This window comes from Mucor mucedo, assembly GCF_025094135.1.
Source record: "Mucor mucedo strain NRRL 3635 chromosome Unknown EV154scaffold_64, whole genome shotgun sequence".
Taxonomy (NCBI): Eukaryota; Fungi; Mucoromycota; class Mucoromycetes; order Mucorales; family Mucoraceae; genus Mucor; species Mucor mucedo.
In genome coordinates, this window is record NW_026252348.1 from 70,726 (window position 1) to 88,924 (window position 18,199).

Consider the following 18,199-nt stretch of genomic DNA (forward strand, 5'->3'; position numbering starts at 1 on the left):
TATTATTATAAATTAATAAAAAAATGAAACGGAAACACATTCTAGTGAAATACATGGTGATTGCATGCTTTCTCTTGACATCTATCTATTTCTATCGACAGACAGGAGAGACAAGCAAAAGAAATGCCATTGAAAGAAACGTCGATCATCATCATCGCGATACCAACATCAATTACTGGACACAACTATCAGACCTTTCCATCACTCGCTACACTGCAGGTTGGAAGGATTTTGTCGAAAAAGAAAGAAGGAAACCATTACCCGCATGGCAGGATCCCTATGGTATTGTATTTGTTGCTGGCAACGATGATACCCTTAAAAGAACCATGGGAACCATCCGTCTTTTACAACTCACCTATCTTTGTACTCTACCCATCGAAATATGGCACATGGAACATGAGGCTGATACCGCTGCTACCTTCCAAGAGGAAATAAGTTCTTTTAGGGATGTCCGTTTGCGTGACTTGTCCGATCTGGGTCTTATAAAAAGCATCAGTCGTCGTCGCAACCTCGGTAAACAGTAAGTATTTAGTGAATCTTCTTTATCCTATACCTTTCCTTCTCATACATGAAGATTAGGTTCCAAGTGAAAGCAGCGGCTATTATCAACTCTCGGTTTCAACATGTCCTATTTCTGGACTCTGATAATATTCCCACTCGTGATCCAAGCTTTTTATTCGCCACACCCGAGTACAAGCACAAGGGAGCGATCTTTTGGCCAGACTTTTGGAAGACAGCCAGTGAAAACAAGATTTTCCGCTTACTCGAGATTTCATCGGAAAATGTGTGGGAACAAGAATCCGGACAAATTTTAATTGACAAGGAACGTCATTGGATACCATTACAATTGGCTTGGTACATGCAATATTACCACGAACTCTATTTTAAGTTACTGAATGGTGATAAGGATACCTTTCAATACGCATGGAGAGCCTTAGATGCTCCCTTTCATCGCATCCAGACTTTTTTGTCTATGGCGGGGTTACTCGTGGATGACCGCTTTTGTGGTCACAGCATGGTGCAGTACATGGATGGAGAAGATGACACACCTTTATTTATCCATGCGAATCTAATGAAACAAATGCCTCGCCATGTGTTTAATCAACGTCCGTGGCATTGGATTAAACGTCATCGTGGGGATCGATCGTCTGTGATTTTACCTCAATTTTATATGGCTATGAATAACACGTTGGGTTGCATGGATTTTCCTCTGCAAAAGGACTTGGATGATTTTGATCAACTCTTGCCTCATTTTCAAAAAGCTTATTTTGAATCAGGTGGAATAGGTGGATATAATACTTATATTGAATCATGAAAAAAAAAATATATATATATAGTCTGATAAGGGATTGGATGATAAAAAAAAAAGGGGAGGGGGAGGAAAGGGGGATAGAAAAGGGTGTGTGTGTGTGTGTGTGTGTGTGTTTGCATAAGAATAGTAATAATAAAAAATGGATCATAAAAAAATCAAGGGGGGGTTAGTCAGGCAAAGTAATTTAACAATAGAGTTCAGAATAAGCGTATTGAGCTTTTCTGGTTAATTCTTTCTTGTCGTACATATTGAATGCAAGTTCGTCCAAAGGCACAGTATCTAATAAACGAATAGTGACTTTGGGAGCATGTTTAACACCCGTTGCCTAATTTATACAGATTAAAAAAAAAAAAAAAAAATCAGAATTTACACACAAAAAAAAATGTGTCTTATTTTTTTACCCTGACATACGGAAAGAAAATGTCACCAAAGACTCGTTTCTTCTTATTCATGGTCATACCTTCCAGCGAAGAAAGAATGGCAGCAGCACCTGAATGTGTACTTTGCGTATCTTCTCCATTTAGGTTCAAATGGACAAGTGAAGGTGTGGTCGTCATCGAGGTAGGTTGTCTCACTCCTCCAGCGGGAGGGTTCCCAAACAGATAGAGTGCTTCATAGGCTTCCTCGATCTTTTGTTTCAAAAAGACAGGATTAAATAAACAAAGAGATAAATCTCGTTTCTTTAATGATTGGATCAAATCAACCAAATCGTTCAAGTCCTTTTGTTGATATTCCGACAGTTGCGAATACACTGCATCACGCAACTTTTGGTATTGGATCTGGCTATTGACACTCACCTGTTGCTGCTGTATGGGCTGCTGCTGCTGCTGGTGATGGTGCTGCTGCTGGTGCTGTATGGGCTGCTGGTGATGCTGCTGGTGCTGTTGCTGCTGCTGTATGGGCTGCTGGTGATGCTGCTGGTGCTGTTGCTGTTGATAATAAGAAGGTGGTGACACTAAATTAGTATTTGTTGTTGTTGTTGTTGCAATAGGTACATGATGCATAGAAGGGTACGCATGATGTGGAACTACCACAGGGGATTTATTATTGTGCATCCAAATACAAGTATCATTCCATGGATTGTGGGGCGGTAGCACGGCCGACTAGAAATAATTATATATATATATATAAAAAGAAGGTGTTTGGTTGGCCGGAGTGATAATAATAATATAAGGGGTTAAAAAAAAAGAAAAAAGAAAAAGAGAATACCTTGGGGGGTTCGGGCATGTATCCATAGGAGGCTGACTGGGGTGAGGGATAGCTCGTATGATGATGGTGTTGTTGCTGTTGTTGTTGTTGTTGTGGAGACGAAGAAGAGAGATCCTGACTGTTTCGTTGTTGTTGTTGTTGTTGTTTGTTGACTTGTTTCTTGTGTTCATGAAAGGTGACGATAATACATTTAGATTTGATAAGAGCACCATTCATCTGTTGTAATGCCTTACTTGCTTCTTCCATATGCGTAAAACTGACGAAACCATAACCCTTTGATTTACTAGTGATGGGGTCTTTCATGACTCGCGCAGATATGATTTTGCCATACATGTTGAATCGCTGAACTAAGTCAATACTAGTCACATCTGCGTCCAGGTTCTTTATATACAAATTCGTATAGTCAATCATGGTCATGACATTGCTGTCATGAGAACCTCTCCCATCGTGAGGCTTTCTTGTATTGAAGTGAACATAAGGGGCCGTAAGCTGTCTTTATCGTCAGTCTCTTTCTCTCTCTTTCTCTCTTTGCTTCCCTTACCATAGTGTCTTGTATATAAAGAAGGTATAAATAAAGAAAAAAGGAAAAAAAAAAAGAAAAAGAAAAAAAAGGTTATTTAAATAAGGGGGCCACATGACATTTTAAGGCCCATTTTTATTCTTTCACCCGTTTTGCATTTCTGTATGCAAAAAAAAAAAAAGTGATGCCAAAGGACTCTATTGAGAGCAGTCACAGAGCGTGACCCAATATTCTCCTACTCTCAACCCAAGTGACCACAATCTTTTGTTTCCCCTCTGCCCCCCCTTTTTTTATATATCTATCTTTTCTCTCTCTCTCTCTCTCTTTTCTCTTCTTTTTCATATTATTTATTTCCCCTTTTCCCACAAAAAAGCAGCATGTCGACTCATTCGTCACACTCTCCTGTCGAACTTGTTGGAGATTATATCATTCAAGAAAAAATAGGTCAAGGTTCCTTTGCTACGGTCTATAAGGCCAAGCATAAAGTAATGAAGAGAATGAGAGAGGATTAACTAAAACACTGACTCTCTCTCTTTATAGACAACAAATGAAATAGTAGCTGTGAAATCAGTACGACGATCCAAACTGACCAAGAAGCTATTAGAGAATCTGGAGTCTGAAATTTCAATTCTCACAGCGATAAGACATGATCATATTGTGGGATTAATTGAATGTCAGGTATTCATGCTACTACTACGCGCCGTTTCTATTTTTTTTTTTTTTTTTTTTATTTCCCCTTTTTTTAATCACCTTTCATTTTAGAAAACCGAATCCAATATCTTTCTTGTCATGGAGTTTTGCTCTCTAGGTGATCTATCACATTATATTAAGAGTATCAGAACAAACAAGGCAACTAAAGGTGCCGCAGGTGGATTACCTGAAAGAGTCGTTCGTCATTTCCTCAAGCAATTAGGTAAAATAATAAATAATAATAAAAAAAAAAAAAAAATTCCCTAAATCTAACCAATCATAAAAGCCAATGCACTACAATTTCTGAGGTCTCAAAATCTAGTGCATCGAGACATCAAACCACAAAACCTTTTACTTGTTCAACCAGTAGACAACTCTGACTTACCCGTACTTAAAGTAGCAGATTTTGGCTTTGCACGTTTCTTACCCAACACGACATTGGCAGATACTTTATGTGGTTCACCACTGTACATGGGACCCGAAATTCTCTCGTACAAGAAATACGATGCCAAAGCAGATCTCTGGAGTGTTGGCGCTGTCCTTTACGAAATGATGACCGGTAGACCTCCCTTTCGTGCTCAAAATCACATTGAACTACTCAAAAAAATACAGGAAAATAATGACAAGATTCACTTTCCAGATGAACAACGTCCAGATATTAAAATTGGCGCTGATCTGAAGGATCTCGTGTGTCAATTGTTAAAAAAGAATCCAGCTGAACGCATGTCATTTGAAGACTTTTTTCAGCATTCTGCTGTTCTCACTCACACTACACCGAATGTCAAAAGAAGACTATCCAATCGTCCTTCTTCTTCTTCCAGTTATGAACCTCCTCCTTTTGCTCAGTCCAGATGGTCTACAAAGGGTGAGGAACATGCTCCTTGGACATCACCCAAAGTGGAAGATGAAGATATCCTACAAGAATACATTGTCCTTGACAGACGTATTATTGAAACCAACCAATTTGCCGATGGTAAAGCGATAAATAGGATTTTTTTTTTTTTTTTTTTTTTTTATATATATACTTTCTCCGTTTCTGTTGTGATGTAGTAACTAAGGCCGTAACTAACAGACATTTTTGCCATAGCGCTGGATGCTTCCCCACGTAACCCAATACCAATGGAATCTCCTTCCTCTGCTGTGAATATACCCATATCCCCTTCTACACCCCCCTTTGCCCGAGAGAGAAGGACAAGTACCGGATCCTCAGCAGGATCAGCACTAGCCAAAGCACTCAGTAAAGCTTCTGTCCGATTATTCGGTACTAGTATACCATCACCACCCAAAGACCATGGTCATCTTATGGGATCACCGCATGGGTTCATGTCTTCTACTACCACACAAGGCACCATGAAACATATTGAACGATTAGCCTGTATGGCACATGCTGTAGCAGAGTATGCCGATCAAAAATACAAGACAAACAAGACGGAAGAAGCCGTTGTACTTTACCTTAAATCGTTGTCTATTCTTGAATCAGGATTGAATATAGCGCAACAGTATTGGCAAGCGAATGATTTAGAAAAGGATATACAACCGTTGAATGAAGCGGTGCAGTGGATGAGAGAAAAGTTTAATGAGTGTTTAAAACGAGCGGAATCTATCAAGGAACATGGACAGACGTTAGATTCTTGTGTAGAAAAGTTATTGTATGATCGAGCGTTAGAGATGAGTCGAGCAGCGGCGGTGCATGAATTGGTAGGGGAGAACATCACCGAATGTGAACAAGATTATCAAACTGCGATATGGATGTTGGAAGCCATCTTACAAGTCCGACCTAACGACGAAATATCCATTGAACAAGATGACAGACGCATCATTACCAAGTGTACGTATACTACTACTACTACTACTACTACTACTTTTCTTTCTTTATCTCTTATCTCGATTATTCATCCTTTTTGTTCTTTTTGTTTAGTCATCGACTCGATTCGTCACAGGATAACAGTTTTACGGAAGAAAATGGAAATGACGAAACGTGTTTAAAAAAAAAAAAACTCTTGTAAAACAACACCAATGAAAAAGAAATAAATTAATTATTCCATCTCCGCCTCCTTTTTTTTTTTGTCTTTTTGTTTTTTCTTGCAGCGGGCATCCCCAACCCCTTCTCTTTCCCCAAACCCCTTGAAAATGTCTGTGTTATTGGCAAGTTGTATTAAAAGCGTAACATGAGAAATTAATAAAAAAAAGTCAATATTCAAGGTCAGACAGAGAAGAAAAAAAAACAGTAACCATGTTTTAAACCAAATTTGGATCATTTTAATGTCTGCTTAACGAGAAAATTTTTTTACTCGAGTATTTGGAGGTCCGCTTTTTTTTTTGTCTCTAAAGGCAAAAGGCAAGGGGAGTTTTTATCTGTGTAAAAAAAAATAAAAAATATTTTTTTGCGGTCTTTTCTTTTTCTTTTACAATTTTTTTTTTATTTTTATAGAACAGTAAGTTTTTTTTTTTCTTTGTATATACATATTTTTTTTGGTGCCTGTTGTGTATGTATACATGCGTGTGAAAGGAAGGACAATGACTACAGAAAGTCAGTTTCCAGCGGCGCTATTCCTTACACAAACATTTGGTGTTTCGATATTTTAACATGTCAACACAACCTTTTTGGAGAGGAGCAATTAAATTATTTTTCTTTTTTACACTTGACATACGCACACACCCAAAAGAAAAGAAAAAAAAATTTTTTTTTTGTTATCCGAAATTTTTCGAAACCCTTGTACTAAATTCTATTTTTTTTTTTTTCTCTCTCTCTCTCTCTCTTTTTTTTTATTTTCTCCCTTTGTATTTATTTAGTAACTCCTACCTGGACCAAAAAAAAAAAAAAAAAAAAAAAAAAACAAATTAATTTTTTATAATGCAATCCATGCCGTATTACCAACAAGGTGGTTACCCAACCCAGACACCCTATCAAACACCTGGTGCACCCAACTCCAATGTTCTTAACAACGGTGGTCCCATGTTAAGTCACCCTAATGGTTTACCTCCAATGCAACATCCCGGTATCATCACCTCAACAGATCAATCCGGAGCTGTCACACAACAACCTCCTAAGCGTAAACAGGTTAAGAATGCATGCAGTAAGTTTTCATTAAAGTTAATTGTTTGTGCGTTTATTTACTCTTTTTATTTATTTTTATTTTAAAAGCCAACTGTCAAAAAGCCTGTAAGAAATGTGATGATGCAAGACCTTGTCCTCGATGTATTAAATACGGTATTGCTGATACATGTGTAAACTCCGTTAGAAAGGAACGTAAAAAAGGTATTAAGCGTGGTCCTTATAAGAGAAGACAAAAGACTGGAGGTAAATTCACATTATCTTTTGGAATAAAGGGGAAGGGGGCTTTGGGGAAGGTGAAATTATAGTATACTCACATGACATATTCTTACTTTTTCCGTAGAAGAGAAACCTCGCAAGGCAATTACAGACATGAACAACAATACAAATAACGAACAGAATAACCAACCAGCTCAATACGCACCTTCCTTGCGTGGTCCTACTATTCCATTCGGCTATCCCAGTAATTTGAATCAGTATGGACAACCCTATGACCCTTACAACCAATACGCTACCTATCATAAAGAGCAAATGATGTCTCAACCCTATGTTGTTAACCCCGTTTATCCTCCCATGGGTTATCCTGTACTTGTTCCCGGTACACCCGAAAATGGTCAAGGAGGTAACAACGGACAACAACAACAACAGCAACAACAACAACAACAACAGCATCAACCCCAACAACATCCTTACCAACAGCAACATTCTCCTATGCCTCAACAACATTATACAATGATGCATCAGCAACAACAACAGCAGCAACAACAACAGAGTCCTCAAACGTCTCGTCCTCCCATGATGCATAACGAACATGTGATGCACCAACAATCACCCGCTGGTAGTCCTCAAACTCAAGTGTATTACCAACAACAACAGCCACAGCAGCCACAACAACAACAGCAGCAGCATAGTCAACCTCCTTCTCAAAGAAATAGTCCTCATTTACCTGATATTAAACATGAGGGAGGAGAGAATTTTGTTAAGCCTCAAACCATGACACCTGTGCCTTCTGCATCCACATCCACAGCCACCACAGCTTCTCCTGACTCTGGTAAAGTTTTATATATATTAAGTCTTGCTTGTCTGTTTGTTTTAACATTTTTTTTTTTAATAGGTTCTTGGGTTCCTCCTCGTTCTACTTGATTTGCCTTTGTTTTTGTCTCTTTCACTCCATCATTCCTTGTTTTTTTTTTATTATTACTTTTTATTATTGCGTCTTCCCTTGCCACTTTTTTATCTGTAAAAACATTACACGATTTTTTTTTTTATATAAACACACACCCATTGCTTTTTTTTCACACCTTTCTTTTTTTTTTAAAAAAGAAAATACACGCACCACTCCCTTTCTCTCTCTCTCTCTTTTCACTCACACTGTATACATATAAAACAACATAAAATATTTTAAAAAACCTAGAACACAACCAAAAAAAAAAAAAGTGTATGACAAGAAATAAAATATAACAAAATAACCTGTCAACTCGGAGTTTTTCTAAAACATAAAAAAAAAGGTACAATCCAACAAACAAAAAGCCTAGTGATTTTCCCCTTTACACAAAAAGTGGCTTAAATTACTTTTTCCTCCCAAAAAAAGAAAGAGAGACTTGTCTCCCCGATCATCAGCCATCTAGTCTCATACCGCTCCCACCCAAGATACACGCCTTTTTTTTTTTCAGTGCAAGATGTTTACGTCAGAAAATAGAGTTCCCACACACACACACATACACCACACACATAGAAACGTGTTGTAAAGGGGTCAAATTAAACTTTTCTATAATTTCCTTTTACGGATATTCTAGATTTTTTTTTTTTGTGCTTGGATCCCCACTGCATGTCAAATGCGAACTAACTTTTTTTTTAAGCGTAGCTATGCTTCTTTTTTGGAGTGGAACACTCGGCTTCTTTTTTTTTAATAGCTAAAATTTATCACTGCTTTTACAAAAAGGTGGCTACCAGTATTTCAAGTGATGGTAATTTGTTCTAATAAAAACCAATCCTTGTTACAAACAATGAATAAAAAAAAACTACATGTGTTTAACTGACAGTAGAACGGCTATCTGTTCTGGGAGAAACTCTCGTGTTGAATAAAGACTGATATAAAGACAAGCCATCATCCCATGTGCCTCATTGTTTGTATATCAATGCGTGTCTAAAGGGAAGGAGTCGGCTCAGAAAATGTACCAAAAAAAGACACAATGGCCATTGCTCGTACCCCCAGCAAAAAATAACAGCAACTACGGATGCAATACGGCCCTTGGGAGACGCCATATTGAGCATATTTCATGCACATAGAGAACCCATTTATTTAACCCAAACACTGAGATTCATTTTTATTTTTATTATTATGATTATGATTTATGATTATGATTTTTTTTTAAAAAAAATGATCGACAAAAGGCCTGTTTTTTTTAAGCTCTACCTAATTCTTCGGCTAATTCCTTGCTACGGTCAGTGGCAGCAAACACGGCATCATGGATCAATTGTCGAATATTAGCATTCTCCATGGACTTGACAGCTGCTTCTGTAGTACCGTTGGGAGAAGTCACCTTGCGTCGTAAAGTAGCAAGATCATCAGTGGATTCTTGTGCCATACGGGCAGCACCCAAACATGTCTGCAATGTTAATGCCTTTGAGTCTTCAGCGGTTAAACCAGCGGCAATTCCAGCTTGTTCTAAATTTTTATGGAAAAAATTAGAAAGTTTAAAATAAAAATTTCACCACTATGATTTTACATCTGAAGACTTACCCATGGCTTCCATTACTAAAAAGAAATAGGCAGGTCCACTGCCACTCATGCCAGTCACAGCATCAATCAAAGACTCTGTTTCTACCCAGGATAATTGTTTAGAGACGGTACGTAAAAGACGTTCTGTCAAGTCTCTTTGAGATTGTGTGACAGAAGCTGTGGCAAAGAGACCGACGGCACCTTCACCAATTAAGGCAGGTGTGTTGGGCATGATACGTACGAGGGGGGCTTGATAACCAACAGGGTTCAACCAGCGTAAAATGGCTTCCGATTGAATACCGGCAGCAATAGAGATAATGAGCATGTTGGGATGAAGGTGTAATGTAGGAGCTAAGTTTTGAATGACGGTGGAGAGGACTTGGGGTTTGACGGCTAGGATAAGGATATCGGCACCTGTGGCACACAAGTCATTGTTGTCGGTTGCCATGACACCTGGGTATTTTTGTGTCATGTATTGAAGACGTTCAGCATAAGGTTCTGAAAATCGTAAGGTGTGGTGGGGTACTTGTGTGTAAAGACCGCCTAAAATGGCTTCAGCCATATTACCTCCACCGATAAATGCAATCACAGGTGTTTCGTTGCTGCTTGTCATCATTTTTTTTTTTAATAAAAGGGGAAAAAAAAAAAAGGTTGTTTGGTATCCAACGAAAAACATTTTTTTTTCTTTTTAGTAAAAAAAAAAAAAAAAACCATTGGCTAGTCACGATGAGTCTTACAATCACTAAAATTTCCTTTTTCAGAACAGAAGGGGGAGAGGGAGAGGGGGGGGGTTTATCAAAAAAAGGGGGGGAAAATAAGGGGTGGAGTTTTAAATTGTTTTTTGTGTGGTAAGTGTTATCACCCCCAAAACTGTAAATTGGAGCAGTAATTGTTCTTTGTCCTAATCCCCCCACACACGCCCACACTCCTTGTTTAGCTCATGTTGCACTAAATATAACTGCTTATTCGGACTTGTTAAATTTTTTCTTGTTAGCAAGCTCTCTCTCTTTTTTTTTTTTTTTTTTTACAAACAATTTTTTTTTTTTTATTATTATTAAAAAATTACAACACCCTTTCCTTTCCTTTTTATTTCATTACGTATACGACTATATAAATATATAAACTATGGGAGCCAATTTATCAAAAGCTTTATCAAAAATGTTTGGTAGCAAAGAGATGCGTATTCTAATGTTGGGCTTAGATGCTGCTGGCAAAACAAGTAATAAAAAAAAAAAAAAAAACTAGGAGCAATATATATAGCATCATCTCATGCCCTTCCAATTATTATAGCCATTCTTTACAAGTTGAAATTAAACCAATCTGTTACTACCATTCCCACTGTGGGCTTTAACGTGGAGTCAGTCACCTATAAAAACGTCAAGTTTAACGTCTGGGTAGAGTGTGGTGTTATATTTGAGTAGAAAAAAAAAAAAAAAAAAAAGACTAAAAAAAGAAACACACACATATATATAGGATGTAGGAGGACAGGACAAGATTCGTAACTTATGGAGACATTATTACACTGGAACACAAGGCTTAATCTTTGTTATTGATTCTCAAGATCGAGATCGTATTGATGAAGCTCGTCAGGAATTACATCGTATTCTGTCCGATCGAGAAATGAAGGACTGTCTCTTGTTGGTGTTTGCCAATAAGCAGGATTTACCTGGTGCCATGTTACCTCAAGAAGTCACGGAGAAATTAGGTTTAGACAAGATGAAGGAAAGACCGTGGTATGTCTATCCTTCCTGTGCAACCACAGGTGATGGTTTATTTCAAGGCTTGAATTGGTTGAGTCAAAATGTAAAGTCCAAGTAAAAAAAAAAAAAAATTCATACAGCAGAAGAAGCAACACACATAAAAAAAAAAAAAAAAAAAAAAAGAGAAACATATAACAAACAACCAATTTTAATATTATTATACTTTATTCCCTCCTTACTATTATTTACTATACTTTTTTTTTTCTTTCTTTTTTATTATACTCAATAAAAATGATGTCGATGATTATCAAAGGACTCGTAACAGACAGGGATCGATTCGATCCAAGGGGAAGTCATGACCTGATCAATGGTCCAACGTGTCTTTTCATCCGGATCAAACATACCATAGAGTCCCTCCCTTTCATGAGCGTTGCACTTGGAAAGTGGGATCCAACTCCTATCCTTTCGAGCCTTTAGGAAATCAATGTAATTAGGGTCTTCATTGCATGCCTTGAAGAACGGTATACGACGGTACAACATGCAATGCCAGGTGACAGCACAGCTCCAAATGTCAAATGCTCGACCGTTATATTCATCAGAATAAAATAATTGCGGTGACCAATATGGTTCTGACCCACATTTACCTCGCGACAACCTCGAGTCTTGATCAAAACAGGATTGGACTACATCGGCCACACCAAAATCTGCAATCTTTAATAGTCCCGTGGTTGTCATCACGAGATTCTCGGGCTTGATATCACGGTGTGCCACTCCACTTTGATGGATATGTTGTACTCCCAGTAACAGTTGCTTAAACAGACAATCAATCTCCCCGTCACTCAGATCAAACTGCTGCAAGATGGAAAAAACGTCACCACCTGCACACTACATGAGTAACAACATCATTATTTTAGTCCTTTTCTTTAATATACATCTATTGTAACATTAAGAGTTCACTCACGTATTCCATCACAGTGCACCATCGGCCTTTTTTATCTTTAAGCAAATCAAACACTTGCACCACATGCTGGTGACTCAGTGTTTTAGAAATACAGAATTCACTTGTCATTCGTTTATCATAGCCTTTTCGGGACTCATCCTTATGGTCTCGTTTACGGAATGTCTTGATAGCCACAATGGATTTTGTCGTGTTGGATTCGAGTAGTCTTAATTTAGCTGTAGCACCTGTACCGATAGTTTTACCCTTTTTATGATCCCTATATTTATCTTGTAATATCACCGATGGTTGTGCGCGTTCACTCGTGGGTGTGGTACATGCCGAAAATGTCGGCGAGGGAGGCAAATACGGTGTATTGTGACCATCACTGACAACAATCGAGGTTGTCTTGAGGTGACTGTAATCATCGTTGGGTAGCAACAGAAAACTCGAACCTGAGAGGTTGGTAGGTGTGCATGCGTCGTCTCCCGGTCGTGGTGAGGGAGGACTAGATCTTAGTGATAGACTGGATAGTTTTCTACTGAGTGTGGAAAATGTAGTGGAAATCGTGGGTGTAGGTATCTTGTTTTCAAATGAAAATCGGGCTGGTGGTGGTGATAATAGTATAACAGGTCTTTGTTCACTTGTTGTCATTTGTAGTTTAAGTGGAGTAAAAAAAAAAAAAGGAAAGAGTGGGAAATAAAAGAGATAAAATAAAAAAAAAAGAAGACTTTTTGTAATGCTAACCCCTCTTCTATATATATATATATATATTTATATTTATATAGTACCCTGTTTTACATAACCCCCCTTTCAGCCCTTAATAACATGCATAATGCAAGCCGATAAGGCATATCTTTATTTTCTTCACTTTCCATAAAGATAGTTAGAGTCTCGTTTTTTTTTTATTTCAGTTTAAACCATATTCGGCCTCTCTCTCACACACACACTTTCTCATTTTTTCAATCCTTTTCTAAATTTGGCATACGAAGCACTTTCTTGTCTTCATTTTTGGCATGTTGTTTAATCATCTCCAAGACCTTTGAGTTTTGCCATCTGGGGGGTACGGGTTTTTTATCTGTAGCCCAATAAAAGATATCCCAGTCCGGTTCATCCAATAGAGCATCATATTCCTGTAAATCCTTCAATTCAAAGCGGGGTAACCATACCTTGGCAAATGTAGATAATAACAGGTCGGTTTCAAGAATACCACGCTTTCGACTTTGATATCCTAATCGACGACGTTTGTTCTCCGTGCTTTCGTTGGGGCGAGGAATGGGGGGTAAGTTGGGATAAGAACTGTCCAGTGCGGCTTCTGCTGAATGACGAATCGCAAGGTTGGGATAAGGATCCTCTGACTTTTTCTCAAAAGGAACTCGGCTCACGCTCAAATAACGACACCTGTTCAATGTACGACCAACAACCAAACGACTAGTACTACGCAACATGATGTTCATTGTAATAAAAATGAGGGATTATACAATAAAAAAAAAAAAAAAAAAGTAAAGTCGAATTATGCTTTTGGGGCAGGGGGTGGAGCTTTCATTTTCGGTATCTCAAATATTGTCAGAGACATTTCCACTCAATGCGTCATGTTAATGTGTGTGGGAAACGCCTATCTTTTTCTGTGTGTAAAAGAAAGAAAAAAACGGAGATGCCATTGTGCAATTCTAAATGACAACAGAAATTACAGATTTAATTCTAGTCTATCATAGATTACACAATAATGATGATGTGATTTTCTACAAGAGCTGCAAAACATTGCAAACCCCCCACCCTCACCCCTGAATCAGCTGGGAGGAATCTTTCTCTCTTTTTGTTGTGACATAATATACGCCATGGTTGAGTAATTAATTTATGAACAATTCAATGCATAACATAACGTAATTTTAAAAAGACGTGATCCATAAATCACTATCAAAATGTCACTCAATTTTTTTTTTTTTTTATCGGGTGTGGTTAATTACACAGTTGACATTTTTCTTTTTCTTTATTGCTCACTGTGCATCCTTGACTAGGATGCATCCATCAAACGACTACTAAACAAATGATTTAGATGCATAGTTTTCTATCCGATTCCATCTTGTCATCATTGTTTATTGGGTAATCATGTCGTTCTATAATAGAGTGACATACGCTTTCAGAGCATATTTTTATTTATGCACATGACAGATTTTTACACATTATGCAGACTGGGACGTTGGATCACTTGTTCAAGACGGAAGTCCGGTAGCAGAAGAAAAAAAAGAAAGTATGCATTATACAATTTAACGCCTCCTAGTAGAGAAGGATCATGATAAGGTTTTCCCCCAATCAGTTGTATATGAGAATCACTCCGTATAATAATAAAACAAAGCTTAAGACTAAAAAAGATACATGGTTCTCTCTGAATCATGTCATTTAGTGTTTTCTATTCCATTCATACATACAACATTTTGCAAAGGATTTTAAATGACCCTTTTTTTTTATATATATATAAATATGCATTTTATACCATTTGTGTTAAAAAGAAAAGGAATGCTGCGCATACTTAAAAAAAATTTAAAGTCCTCCTCATTCATGAAGTATACAGTGAGTAAACACACAAGCTTATACAAATACTACGATTGATTTTATTCATGACTGTGAATTTATAATGGATGCTGGGGGAAAGGGACAACTTTTTTTTTTAAAAAAAAGACAGACACTTAATTATAAATACCTTTGAGGATAGCGGCTGTTCTTGCTCTTCTTTGCTTAACTTGTTCGAGTACATCCGATACAGATTGAAGAGCAGTCTTTGTGGCAGACTTTTTTGTTGTTGTGGTAGGATGACGATATGGCCCATTCTCTGACAAGTAGGAGTGACGAGAAGGTGGAGTGGCGGGTCCGTTATCGTAATCCTCTGAATAAGATGAGCTGGAACTAGAACCGCCGTCTGTCATACTACTATGAGAGGTGTGTTGATAAACACTACATGCATAATTTTCATTGGCTTTCTGATCCTCGAAACCGACTGTCACAGCTGTTGTTTCGTTTTTAGCTTGGTTGGAGTTTCTTGTACGTCTGGACGGGACGGGTAAAGACGAATGTTGATGCACGTCAGATGGTATGGCTGAGAAAGATCTAGATCGACGTGGTTGATTGGCTCGGACCGGGGCCTTACCATTGTAAGAAGATCGCTTGTCCATAGGTGGCTCCCTGTTATCATCAGCAAAAGATACCCTTCGAGGAGGTTTTTGTTCATCAAGGAAAGAGACTCTTCGAGAAAGATGGGCACTGCCTTTGTCTTGAGTGCTGACCTTTTGTTTGAGTATAGATCCAGAGATACGATGATGTTTTGTATCAGGAGGTGGTGGATCTTTTTCGGTTTCCATCTTGGCTGTTCTTTGATTAAGACTGGTGGTACGACGCATGCGGGAGCTTGAATTTACATCATGCGTGGTGTTGTCAAGTACCAAAGAAGTACGGCTGGATTTGGTAGAGTGTTGTCGTGGAGCAGTTGAATCCATACGACCAGAAGCAGTGCGAGTGACCTTTCTTGGATTGGTGTGCTCCATGAGAGAACCTGATGGTCGTTGAGTGTACTGGCTAGTAATGGCTGAGATTTTTTGGGCTGATGGTACTGGTTTAGATGCATCATTGGCGTGACCGGATTCATGACGCTTGTGTTCCTTATTGGGTTTATCTTTGGTACAAAGACGTCGACTGGTATTATCTCGAGCTTGTGAGGTAGTCTTGGTAGCCTCTTTCATTGTGGTGGTGGCGGTGGTGGTGGCGGAATGACGTGGCTCAAACTTCTTTTGTTCCTCCTTTTTATCCCGATGATGATCATGGGCATAAAGAAGATGATTTGGTGAATACCGACTGGTTGTAATTTTGGTGGTATTCTCAGTAGATGGATGTTGTTGAGACATTCGGGGAGCTACATGAATACCTTGCGTTGAGACGAGATTATCTTTGCCACTGAAAAGTGAATCACGTGGTTGCTTTTGATATCTGGAAGTGTTATTAGTTGATGTCATTTTGATGACATTGGGCGGAAGCCATTCCTGGGAGTATTTACTGGTGGACTTTGACTGCGATACGCGTCGTGGGATATGGCTGACATAATTAGTGGGTTGTTTGGTAAGACAATGTGACGATGATGCATCTGTGTTTTGTTTGGTTCCACTAGAAGAAGTATGTTCTGTATTATTAATAATAGTAGTGGGATTCTCCTTTTGTTTGGATGGAGCGGTTTGTTTCGAAGCCAATTCAAATAATAATGTACCTCGATAACGAGGGTGTTCTTCCATTGGGCTTGAAGTGATGATCTGCTGTCTGTTTGTATTGCCATTGGATGACGATGCTGTATTCCTAAAGAAAGAAATAAATCAATAAAGGCGTTAAAATATTATAAATGTATATTAAAAGGAATTTATTTTATTGTACGCGATTTTATTCTTACCTTGACACGAAAGACTCTTGATTGATTTGGGGTGAAGGAGTCGCGAAGTCGCGAATCGACATGGTTTCATTATCGTAAGAGCCCATCAATTCTTTAAGATCACTTTTAACCAAGTCTACCACTGAATTATTATCTAATAATTTTTTTAATTAATACAGGCAGTTTAGTAACGGAGTTGTTGTTTTTTTTATTTTGTTTATGCTTACCTGAGACAATTTTATTGAAGTGGGCGAGACTATCGGCTGCGGAGGGAGTAGGTGACAAGGCAATCCTCGGTCTTATGGGAGATTCATTACCAATACGGGGAGAGTATAAGGGTGGTAGTCTCCATGTGTTGTTCTCCATGGCCTTGTACATGGGATCAATGGGACTCGAAGAAGTTGACATGGGCGTTATAAGTGAGTTTCGAAGTTTCTGAATGGCAGTGTCATCGTAGTTTTTGAAACTTAACCGAAACATTCCATCGATGTCATTGTTTTGAGAGTTGTTACCAAGGGAGGTTGTTTCTTCTTCAACTAATGCTGTATCCAAATCAATAAAATCGTTTTGGTTAAACGCGAAGTAGGAGTTATCTGCGACAGACATAATTTTTATTTTGAAGTGGAGAAAGAAATATAAAAAAATAAGAGGCGGAATTTTCTTTTCTTTTATATGCCAAAAAAAAAAAAAAAAAAAAAAAATTACGTGGGAACACCCTTTTTTGTTTGATACTGAGAAAAAAGATCAGGCAGTAAAATACACACATAAATTAGGAACCATCAAAATCTATTTGGAAAACATGCACATTTGACAGATTTCTTTGTGCTGTTATTGTTTATAGAATTTCAGGTTTTAAGTTATCTCTTGTGACCCAGGGCCTAATTTCTATTGTTCATGTTTATTATTAGAATCGACATTTGAATTGTGCACTGGCCGCCTCTTTTCCTTTGTTTTCATTGGCTTAACCAAATTCATCAAATTGCTGTATACTCGTAGTAACAGCTGATGTACCCGAAATAATTCAGGTTTTTATTTTCTCACTCATTCTTTACGAGTAAAATTAAACACTTTTTTATTTTATTTTCACAGATCCCGGACTATGTAATACATGTAGTTTAAAAAAGAAGACTTTACGGGGATCCACTCCAAAGATGATTAAAATAATGCCGCTTTAATTCGTACTACTTGGCCATGGTGCGCCTTTATATTTTCATCTTAAACGTGTTACAGCAAAAATAAAGTTTTTCCAGATCGAGCATGATGTTGTTTTCAACTGTTCTCAAAATAGCAAAAACACAAGTAGCCCTCATCCATTTACATACAAAACTTTAAATTATGTCCGTGTTTATCCGTGGTAATCGAACTTTTTTTTTTTTTTTTGTTTACCCACATTGTTATAGAAAGATGTATTGTAGCAACGCTTTTGCTTAGAGGCATTGTCATGTCCTTTTTTAAGGGCCCCACTCAGTACAAACTTTTTATTTATTTGGATGGATCATTATCAGTAAAAGGCTTACACAAGAAATTATGCCAGACATAATCAATTAGGTTGAGTCAATCGTAATTTTGTGCATTACCCGAATTTCGAAACCACTCAGTGTATCTTTATCCTTGTAATTTATTTGTGTGTGGTTCCTATTTTCAAT

At 37.8% G+C, this 18,199-nt stretch overlaps 10 protein-coding genes across 10 annotated transcripts; 4 read left to right on the forward strand and 6 right to left on the reverse strand.

Moving 5' to 3' along the window:
• Window positions 1–326: 326 nt before the first annotated feature.
• Window positions 327–1,315, forward strand: EV154DRAFT_423171 (mannosyltransferase putative-domain-containing protein; the record flags this gene model as incomplete). Its single annotated transcript, XM_051596123.1, has 3 exons — window positions 327–520; window positions 580–988; window positions 1,025–1,315. 3 exons carry the CDS (start codon window positions 327–329, stop codon window positions 1,313–1,315), a joined length of 894 nt encoding a protein of 297 aa, XP_051456193.1.
• Window positions 1,283–3,129, reverse strand: EV154DRAFT_445614 (uncharacterized protein). Its single transcript, XM_051597092.1, has 5 exons — window positions 3,063–3,129; window positions 2,522–3,010; window positions 2,269–2,415; window positions 1,714–2,127; window positions 1,283–1,637 (listed from the first exon to the last, which is right to left on the reverse strand). Exons 1-5 carry the CDS (start codon window positions 3,063–3,065, stop codon window positions 1,497–1,499), a joined length of 1,194 nt encoding a protein of 397 aa, XP_051456194.1. The 5' UTR covers window positions 3,066–3,129; the 3' UTR covers window positions 1,283–1,496.
• Window positions 3,130–3,830: 701 nt separating this feature from the next.
• Window positions 3,831–5,717, forward strand: EV154DRAFT_538703 (kinase-like domain-containing protein; the record flags this gene model as incomplete). The annotated part of the gene is made up of 4 exons (XM_051604299.1): window positions 3,831–3,954; window positions 4,018–4,704; window positions 4,819–5,559; window positions 5,650–5,717. 4 exons carry the CDS (start codon window positions 3,831–3,833, stop codon window positions 5,715–5,717), a joined length of 1,620 nt encoding a protein of 539 aa, XP_051456195.1.
• Window positions 5,709–6,132, reverse strand: EV154DRAFT_269637 (uncharacterized protein). Its single transcript, XM_051594694.1, has one exon. The coding sequence runs from the start codon at window positions 5,987–5,989 to the stop codon at window positions 5,768–5,770; it is 222 nt and encodes a 73-aa protein (XP_051456196.1). The 5' UTR covers window positions 5,990–6,132; the 3' UTR covers window positions 5,709–5,767.
• An 11-nt stretch (window positions 6,133–6,143) lies between these two features.
• On the forward strand, window positions 6,144–8,115 carry EV154DRAFT_513372 (uncharacterized protein). Its single transcript, XM_051602022.1, has 4 exons — window positions 6,144–6,808; window positions 6,877–7,032; window positions 7,130–7,837; window positions 7,901–8,115. Exons 1-4 carry the CDS (start codon window positions 6,586–6,588, stop codon window positions 7,927–7,929), a joined length of 1,116 nt encoding a protein of 371 aa, XP_051456197.1. The 5' UTR covers window positions 6,144–6,585; the 3' UTR covers window positions 7,930–8,115.
• A 968-nt stretch (window positions 8,116–9,083) lies between these two features.
• Window positions 9,084–10,166, reverse strand: EV154DRAFT_466702 (pyrroline-5-carboxylate reductase). The gene is made up of 2 exons (XM_051597743.1): window positions 9,530–10,166; window positions 9,084–9,454 (listed from the first exon to the last, which is right to left on the reverse strand). Exons 1-2 carry the CDS (start codon window positions 10,122–10,124, stop codon window positions 9,192–9,194), a joined length of 858 nt encoding a protein of 285 aa, XP_051456198.1. The 5' UTR covers window positions 10,125–10,166; the 3' UTR covers window positions 9,084–9,191.
• Window positions 10,167–10,630: 464 nt separating this feature from the next.
• On the forward strand, window positions 10,631–11,442 carry EV154DRAFT_513383 (ADP-ribosylation factor family-domain-containing protein; the record flags this gene model as incomplete). Its single annotated transcript, XM_051602023.1, has 3 exons — window positions 10,631–10,727; window positions 10,799–10,902; window positions 10,982–11,442. The coding sequence occupies 3 exons, from the start codon at window positions 10,634–10,636 to the stop codon at window positions 11,324–11,326; spliced, it is 543 nt and encodes a 180-aa protein (XP_051456199.1). The 3' UTR covers window positions 11,327–11,442.
• A 48-nt stretch (window positions 11,443–11,490) lies between these two features.
• EV154DRAFT_552786 (kinase-like domain-containing protein) lies at window positions 11,491–12,840 on the reverse strand (the record flags this gene model as incomplete). The annotated part of the gene is made up of 2 exons (XM_051605079.1): window positions 12,170–12,840; window positions 11,491–12,093 (listed from the first exon to the last, which is right to left on the reverse strand). Exons 1-2 carry the CDS (start codon window positions 12,797–12,799, stop codon window positions 11,491–11,493), a joined length of 1,233 nt encoding a protein of 410 aa, XP_051456200.1. The 5' UTR covers window positions 12,800–12,840.
• Window positions 12,838–13,712, reverse strand: EV154DRAFT_513386 (Flavinator of succinate dehydrogenase-domain-containing protein). The gene has a single exon (XM_051602024.1). The coding sequence runs from the start codon at window positions 13,600–13,602 to the stop codon at window positions 13,108–13,110; it is 495 nt and encodes a 164-aa protein (XP_051456201.1). The 5' UTR covers window positions 13,603–13,712; the 3' UTR covers window positions 12,838–13,107.
• Window positions 13,713–14,734: 1,022 nt separating this feature from the next.
• On the reverse strand, window positions 14,735–17,175 carry EV154DRAFT_603752 (uncharacterized protein). Its single transcript, XM_051607365.1, has 3 exons — window positions 16,781–17,175; window positions 16,575–16,707; window positions 14,735–16,483 (listed from the first exon to the last, which is right to left on the reverse strand). The coding sequence occupies exons 1-3, from the start codon at window positions 17,157–17,159 to the stop codon at window positions 14,833–14,835; spliced, it is 2,163 nt and encodes a 720-aa protein (XP_051456202.1). The 5' UTR covers window positions 17,160–17,175; the 3' UTR covers window positions 14,735–14,832.
• Window positions 17,176–18,199: the final 1,024 nt, after the last annotated feature.

Excerpts from the sequence above, each read along its gene's own strand:
- EV154DRAFT_445614 (XM_051597092.1), bottom strand. Across the intron at positions 2,416-2,521 it reads ACATGCCCGAACCCCCCAAG|TCGGCCGTGCTACCGCCCCA; the intron begins GTATTCTCTTTT and ends AATTATTTCTAG. Across the intron at positions 2,128-2,268 it reads CAACAACAAATACTAATTTA|CCCATACAGCAGCAACAGGT; the intron begins GTGTCACCACCT and ends CAGCAGCAGCAG.
- EV154DRAFT_269637 (XM_051594694.1), bottom strand. The coding sequence starts at position 5,989 with ATGATCCAAATTTGGTTTAAAACATGGTTACTGTTTTTTTTTCTTCTC.
- EV154DRAFT_513372 (XM_051602022.1), top strand. The coding sequence starts at position 6,586 with ATGCAATCCATGCCGTATTACCAACAAGGTGGTTACCCAACCCAGACA. Across the intron at positions 6,809-6,876 it reads ACAGGTTAAGAATGCATGCA|CCAACTGTCAAAAAGCCTGT; the intron begins GTAAGTTTTCAT and ends TTATTTTAAAAG. Across the intron at positions 7,033-7,129 it reads GAGAAGACAAAAGACTGGAG|AAGAGAAACCTCGCAAGGCA; the intron begins GTAAATTCACAT and ends CTTTTTCCGTAG.
- EV154DRAFT_466702 (XM_051597743.1), bottom strand. The coding sequence starts at position 10,124 with ATGATGACAAGCAGCAACGAAACACCTGTGATTGCATTTATCGGTGGA. Across the intron at positions 9,455-9,529 it reads TTTAGTAATGGAAGCCATGG|AACAAGCTGGAATTGCCGCT; the intron begins GTAAGTCTTCAG and ends ATAAAAATTTAG.
- EV154DRAFT_513386 (XM_051602024.1), bottom strand. The coding sequence starts at position 13,602 with ATGAACATCATGTTGCGTAGTACTAGTCGTTTGGTTGTTGGTCGTACA.
- EV154DRAFT_603752 (XM_051607365.1), bottom strand. The coding sequence starts at position 17,159 with ATGTCTGTCGCAGATAACTCCTACTTCGCGTTTAACCAAAACGATTTT. Across the intron at positions 16,708-16,780 it reads CTTCAATAAAATTGTCTCAG|ATAATAATTCAGTGGTAGAC; the intron begins GTAAGCATAAAC and ends AAAAATTATTAG. Across the intron at positions 16,484-16,574 it reads CAAGAGTCTTTCGTGTCAAG|GAATACAGCATCGTCATCCA; the intron begins GTAAGAATAAAA and ends TTCTTTCTTTAG.